Source organism: Schistocerca americana, chromosome X, assembly GCF_021461395.2.
Source record: "Schistocerca americana isolate TAMUIC-IGC-003095 chromosome X, iqSchAmer2.1, whole genome shotgun sequence".
Taxonomy (NCBI): domain Eukaryota; kingdom Metazoa; phylum Arthropoda; class Insecta; order Orthoptera; family Acrididae; genus Schistocerca; species Schistocerca americana.
The window spans coordinates 472216118-472224102 of record NC_060130.1 but is presented as its reverse complement, the minus strand read 5'-3'; the positions used below and the strand labels follow the sequence as shown (position 1 = coordinate 472224102).

Here is a 7985-nt window from a genome sequence, read left to right as displayed (position 1 = left end):
CAATATTTTTGTCATATCAGTGCATTGCAATTCAATAGTTTTTTTACTTCTTTCTACATTTCTGCTCACCCTCTAGTGAATCTGTCTAATATGGTTAATGTAATCTACTGCCTCTAAATGATCAAATAAGAAACTAAGCTTAAAACAACTTCTCTTCAGAGAGAGAGAAAACCTGAATTATGTAGTGAAAGTAAGTGTAAAGATAAACTGCTTTCATTGTTTAACCATTTTATTATTTCCACAGTCATTATACACAATTTTCTTGGAGATTACTACAAATATTATTTTATCACACAGTTGAAATAGTAACAAATTATTGTAGGTAATCATTCGTATCTAAACATACTGACAGAATAATATATGTGGTGCACTTGCAGACAAGGAGATGTCTTCATACTGTTGTTCAGCCTTCAAAACTCTATCAATGATTTTTATTTTGGTTTAGGTTATGTAATGGTGGTACTATACTATTGGAGAGATAACAGAAAACTCACAGCAAAATTAAAATAAACCAGATTTTAGCTGCATGTAGTCCTATTTGAAAAGCATACAGTTTCATTGAAGAGTTATAGAACAGCAATATCCTTCAGTTACAGTACTTTGTACATCAGGTTCTTACATAACAGGAGTATCTCCACTGTAGACAACAGTAAAACAAAACCATATCGGTTTGCAGAGATTCACACATACTGATGTACAACAGCTTGAAGAGTAGATGCCAGCCCACCACCATTACAATTGACATTTTACTTCCAAATATGTAGGTCATCAATGCACTGTGCTGTATTTACTTTTGTCAGGCATTAAGGTTCTTATCAAGATTTCATCTGAGACATGTTCTGCTACAACTTATATATGCCTGACAAGTAGCCTCTTTCAGTTTTCATAAAAAGGAATTACATCTTTACACTGTGAAAAAGACTGTCACACAAAGATGAGCGCAAAAAAAAAAAAAAAAATCTGGCCCCACAGTCTTAGAGAGACACCTTTTTGAACTACAGACATTTATGTTCATTAAATGAAAACTATTATCTTAAGCAAAAATAAAGTGATTATATGCCTACTATATTTTATATTTTGTTGCTAAATATTATAGTTTGTCAGTATAATTTATCTATATATTTTTGGTTCTTATGTGAGAAAAAAACTTCATATTTTAGGAAGCCAGCAGTTATAACAATTTTAATTAGAAGAGTTTCCACATCTGAAACCAATTCTGCACTACAGGATAGCAAAAATTTAACAATGACACTGTACTCCATTTCATTCACTTCAAATAAACATAAAACAATGTGACGTATCCCAGATTTAATAAAAAGTTCTACAATTATGCATATCAACCTACTTTTGCATACACACGTCAGCAAGTAACTAATATTTAAAACATAAGCCTTCAATGAAAAAATCTAATGATAAATATTTATTTACATTTAATAAGCAACATATCTTGAGACAGAAATATTAAGAACTAGTTCAGTCCTCAATTGTTGAATTAAATTCTGCCAGTTGATTCTTGACATCCTCATAGCTGACCAAGGACTGAAAGAAGAAATTTTACATTCACACATTAAAACACAGCATGGCATTACACAACCTGTATCACTGAAACAAGATACAAAAGGCATTGTGTAATATAGAAATACTATGATAAAGTAACATCAGTAGCCATTTACTGACTGCAGGAAGGCAATTGACAAATATAATAAAATTTAAGAACTGTATCCTATAAGAAATAACAAGGAGAATTAAGTGAAAATTCTTTTCTCTGAAGAAACAAATGTCCCATCTGTTTCTCTGATGCTGTTAGTCAAGTTACATGCATATTTTACAGTACTAGCATGTTAATTTACTCCCAAGGCAGTTAGTATTACAAGTGCACATTCAAACTAAGTTCATGATTAGTTTCTCTCCACATGGCATGTGCAAAAGATACAGTACAGTATGTCTACAGCAGACAGTGTGTTTTGTGATGCACGTTACATATTAACAACAGGTATACTGCAAAAATCTCCCAACTGCTCAGCAGTCTCTCAGAAAAAGAAAAACAGCAAGAAATTAGTATTAAAGCTGAATGTTGATCCTCAACAACAAATGCACAGCTGGCTTTGTTAGATGATTTTTTTCCCTAATGGAGACACCTTTCATGACTAGTAGCAAACAAATGCCACACATCAGGTCGATACCATTATATGAGAACAGTCAAAATCTTGCGTCAACATCCATACAGCTTTGTATTTCCAACTAATAAATCTTACTACAATTAGCTGTTTTCATACACTGTTCCTTCTCTTATTCCAGTGAGACAGCTTCAGTAAGTGTACTTTTGTCATGTGAATTTAAATACTTTTTTGGTTTGGAGTTATTCTACTTATGTTTCTTCTTTCTTTCAGTTAACAGTGAGACCACTTCCTAAAATTGCATTAACATTTAGGGAAACCTGCTAGGGATAAATATTCATAAAGAGGAAGAAGAAAGTCCACAGGTTCTGAACTACAGATACTGTACTGTATGAATATGTATCTATACACTGCAGAAACTTCTTTCTGCACCTGTAGTTTAAAGTTTCTTTTTACATGCTCTCCAATTACTATACACTAAAATGTAATATTGCAAGAGCAATCCAAGTATGCTAACACTAGTTTCAAATCTACAATCAGATTTTTATTTACCTATTCCAATCAAATGATTGACCATTTCTTACTTACTTACTTACTTACTGCAAACAGCTATGCAATACAACCTGACAGAGCAAATAATTTTTTTCTGGTTTCCTCTCTCCCTATCAGGATTTCATTTATATCAAAGTAAACTGCATTCTGCTATAACTATGTACAATATTGACAGAACTCACCATTTATGCTGATTTAAATGGCTGTTTCCTTATCTTCCTGAGAAAAAGAATGACAATTTTGAGATTTTTTTGCACTGATTTCCTGAACAAACATCACATTCAAATAATCTGTTCCATAATCTATATACAGAGAAGTATATGTCATATAGCATGTAATGTAGTTCCATAAAAATGGGCCACATGAAGGACATTGCTATTTAGGGATCAAACTGTTTCCTCTACTAGTCACTGAACTTAATTTTTGTTGCAACCTATGCCATTACATACAAAATAATTTGTCATTTCACAACTAAACAAAAAAAAAAAAGTATTTTTTGTATTGCGAAAATTGAACAATTTAAAAATAATTTGTATTATGTCAATAACAATACAATATTCTCAGCAGTACCTGCATCCACAAGCCTTTTCAATAAATCAATTGTGCCTTTATATAAGTAACATTATCAATGTTTTTGAGTTTATCTTTAAATTCGTGACTGACTGACCTAAACAGAAATGAAATTCGAACTGTTTGCAGATATTAAGCTGATATATTAATGCATTTCTTCACTTACAGTCTACCTAGAACAAACCTACTGCCCATAATTTTCCTATTAAACCCACTAACATGTTAGAATGCAATCTATAAAGTAAATGAAAGACCTACAAAACAGCTAAATTACACAAGGTGTTAAGCACAAATGATCAGGAAAAAGAAAGAAATTAAATCTCTCTCCTCCTCTCTCAATGCCTTCAATACTAGAACTCTGCAATAAGACATTTGACAAAAAAGTTGTGTCTAAAGTTGTCTTATGTTTCTTACTTCTGAAGGCAAGGCAATAAGACCAGCATTATTTAGTGCAAGTCCTTTTTAGAAATTGGTATGCTATATGCCTTCACATGCACTTTCAGCAATATACTTTGAATATAAATTTTATTTGCGTAAACTACAAGCCTTTCTAAACAATGTGAAGAGACAGACATTAAACTACCACACTAAGTCTACACATGCACCTGAATTACATAGTGTGTACTCCCAATTATTCATGTGTGGGTTATCTGGCTTCCAGATTATTCATAAATAAAAAAAGGACCAGCAGCATGGGTTGCCAGCTGCTAGAGGTAGAGAAACACTAAGCCAGACCAGCAGCAAAAGACCACCGCATCGAGCTGTGCCCGAGCTTACACAGCCATCAGCCGCCAATGCTGCTGCTACTACCCACCTAGTAATATTATCCCATGTTTTTCTATTATTCTTCATCTTCTCCTCCTCAATACTCTGAATAATCTGGAGTACATTGCACATTTAAAAAAATAATAATTGTAAAAGCTGGCCATTTTATTTCTGCAGCATTAAAATGCCTGCACTGATTCTCACTGTTCAATGCATAGTCTTAGGATAGTCCTCAGATAAGTGTGGTACTTTAAAGTGTTTGTCTTACATTCTACTTATCAGGAAATTCATGAGTACCAAGTGACAGTGAAGATCAATTTTGCCTAGGTCACTTCAGGTTTAACTACTACAGCCCAATTGGAAATAATGTGCACTGGAAGAATTTAAACACTGTACCTTTGCAAAGCTTGAGTGTTGTATGGTTAGGTGCAGGTGTTCTGCAGATATAATTGCAGTAAGCTGTTGTTGCAGAGAGGGGAATAAGAATGGTACTGGCACAGCCTACCTCTCTTCAATAGCAACAAAGGTGCTGTATATGTTATGTTCTCATTCAGGGCTTCACTACAGCAGATACTGTGTATATCATTAACCTGGGTTAAATACAAAAACCTTCCCAGTCTGTTTTCTCTGCTATTTATTGGACTTAATTCTTATTGCAACCTATGACTAAACCTCAGATGAACATAGTAGTAAGACCATTCTTCAGAGTGTGTTATGGCCCGAAATTTCACAGTTTACCTATGTTAGCAGTACTTAATTTTGAGAAGAGAAATTAGACAAGCAATCACTCTACATTAATTATGGTAACAGCTTAACATTTTGCTCCTATTAAAGTGTAATTTAACAGGTTTTTTCGCATCCAGAATATTCTGAAATATTACCTTTATGCACATAACATGCACAGGATTTTAATAGAGCATCAATGCTCTAATTGGTAATACATATGTAACAGTGCATTCAAATTCAGCTGAATTATAAAAAGGTAGAATTGCTCGTTGGCAGTATTGTATCTGCATAACAAACAATCCATCCACAACCATTTATAGGTGCCACTTATAAATGAATTTATATACAGGATATACAAGACAGTTACACCTGAATCAACCCTTTCAGGTTAATGAAATTTGATTGCAAGCTGCAGAATGTTCTGTAGTGAGCAAACTTTACTAATAACATTGTATGCAAATAAACTGTGAAAACCAAATTAAAACTGTTATTTTTGTGGCATGCTTTCAGAGATACAGCTGTTTCTCCCATAACCCGTGTTACTGAAACAATATTAACTGGTACAGTGCAGTTACTCAAAATATATAATCCATGCAATCATGGAGGTAATAAGTTGCAGCAGCCTGAGTAATATCATCTTTATCTGCTTTGTTCAATTACACAGGTTATATAGGAAAGTCCTTAGTGGTGAGAGATCATATTCTGTATCTGATACCTGATAAACAGTAGTTACATGTGTTGTCTTATTCCAGCAAACATTCTGTTCATAGTGAAACGTAACATCCATGAACAGTTACAGCATTGATAATTTTCTGTGTTCTCAGCAAATCTAGTTACAAATTGTGTAGTGAATAACAGAGCTGAATCTTAACTTTCCTCTAGCACTAATGTTACTACCAAACAAAAAACCAAATACAAATGCCACACATTATGTCCATGAAAGACAAAAAAGTTAATCAATATAACATCACACCAGGACAACATTTGTTAAAAGCAGGCTGTGAGATTGTATCTAAACTGCATATTTTTTGGAAGATTAAATTTACTCTTTCATGCCACTGAGTATCATTAGATACTCACCTCACCAATCCAGATTTTCTGAGAAATATTTGTTAGCTGATTTCAGGCCATCAGGAGTCTCACTGGAGTATGTATATACTTCACAATATGACAAATCACACAGCTTTATAAGTGGAAGTTCATGTACCACAATACTTTGACCATGACAGAACAAAGTTTCTTAGATCAGTGTCTCAATTTTAACATGTTCATTCTGTTGAAGCCAGCTATGCGTTTCAAATAAAATGTGCAGTATGTAGTAAATCATTTTTTCCCCTTCAAGTACATTATAGCCAATGAATTTATGATTAATTATTTCATTTATACACATTTGTTTCTTGAATATGTTTCATTCTGAATGACAACACACAATACTGCACAGTACTTTGAAACTGTACAGCTGCTTTAACATTAATCACCAGTTAATTATTACCCACTTAATGTATGGACACAGATTGCATGGTGAGTCAAGTGCAGCATGCTACTCTAACACAAACTGAGTGAACTGAGAATAGCAATTTTACATCTAAGTGTATTGTTGATTGTTAGTTTGCTATATGCACAAGCATCATTGATCAGCTTTTAAGCAGTACGTGGAATAATGACTTCAACTATTCTTAGAATGCTTCAGAAAAAAAGAAGCCATAGATATATTAAATATATTTACATAATTAACAAATGAAACTGAGCAGCATAGGCTAAGGATGTACTACACAATTTACCAACAAAAAGTAAGAATCAAAATAACCACATGATTTTGTAAAAATAAAGATCCTATCGATGGAGTAGTTTGTTTACAATATCTTCATAAAAAATTATCTTCCAGCAAATATCCTAGGTATATGGATTTTCGAGAAGATTATCTTTATAGATGGACAAACTACTCCATGACAGGTGCCAATAAAGAAGCCATTAAATCTCTAAAAATGATCTCGATTTGAAACTTCTCTAAGCCAAAACTGCTGTTGTCTTGGCACTAACAGCACGACAGAAACACCTCAGATCCATATGTTTATGATTTTAGACTATCTAGACTTGTTAGTTATCTTATGGTTCACAAAGAAAGGACAAGGCCCATCACTAGAATATATTGTTTATTTCCTGAGTGATGAAATATAGGAAAGTCATTTGTAAATTCTCCATATGCAATTTACAATGTTTGTATATGTCTAACTCCATTCCAGGCATAAAATTAGTTCTTTAAAATAAACTTCTTTAGGAACCACCCATATACCAAGTAATGCAAAAATAACTTAATAGTGTTATTTTTGTGTGACTGACAGCCCTATTTGATTCCATATTAAGGTTAGTAACTAAATAAAGACAATGGCTTCCTCATGACAATACTTGCATAAAAAGAGGTAACTAAATAAGATATGGAAAAACTTACAAGAAGTGTGCAGTGAATAAAGAAATTATTCTTTATAGAAATGATGAAAGAAACGTAACTGCATACTAATTTTGCAACAATTTAGTAAATATAATCATGCAGTGTAACCCATGTGAATGGGAATACTGACTCCAGATTAACATGCTATCATCTTACACACAATACTATTACAAATTCACATGTAACTGAGGTATGTAAACATTTAAACTGCAAGAAATACATTAAAAATGACATTACTGCTACCATACAGTCCCAACTGGCACAGATATTTCTAAAGCACTATACAAATAATGCTACGTAAAAAAAGAATGATATGTAATACATGCCTGTAAATTACAACACTTATAAAATTAGGGTAGTCAAATAAACATACGAAGCGAAACTTTATCATATGAAGAACAGCTGTTTCTGTTACACTTGACGTACCTCCCACATAGTTGGGTCCCAGTCAGGGAACAATGCAGTGAAGCTAACAGGTTCTTCTCCTTGTTTGACTGTGATGATAACACTCCGATCACGGCGTCTATCACTGGGATCCGTCTTCAAGTAGGTCTGAGAATGAAATGAAAGGCGTTTCTCAGGGAACATTTTTTTTTACTGGCACAACCAGTGTGTTTAAAACTTTATTTCATAGTGTTTTTGACATTTAACAATTACAGCACATATTATATGGCAATATAAAACATACAACTTTATAGACTATTGTGTGTGTTCCTGAATTACATATAAAAAAATTACAGGAAAACACAACACTTCATTTAACATTTAAATAAAACAAGAAACAACAGACCCCCCCCCCCACACAC

At 33.1% G+C, this 7985-nt stretch overlaps 1 protein-coding gene across 3 annotated transcripts in view; it reads right to left on the bottom strand.

Moving 5' to 3' along the window:
• Positions 1–211: 211 nt before the first annotated feature.
• The window catches only part of LOC124555341 (gelsolin, cytoplasmic), a 292177-nt gene continuing 284403 nt past the window's right edge, over positions 212–7985 (bottom strand). For 2 of the 3 annotated variants that reach the window (XM_047129220.1, XM_047129221.1), the window contains 2 exons: positions 7606–7731; positions 212–1539 (listed from right to left, as the gene is read on the bottom strand). In XM_047129220.1, coding sequence (XP_046985176.1) covers positions 1474–1539; positions 7606–7731 — 192 coding nt within the window. In that variant the 3' untranslated portion in view covers positions 212–1473. Of the gene's footprint in view, positions 1540–2851; positions 2889–7605; positions 7732–7985 lie in introns of all 3 variants that reach the window. The other variant, XM_047129222.1, reaches the window with a different exon arrangement.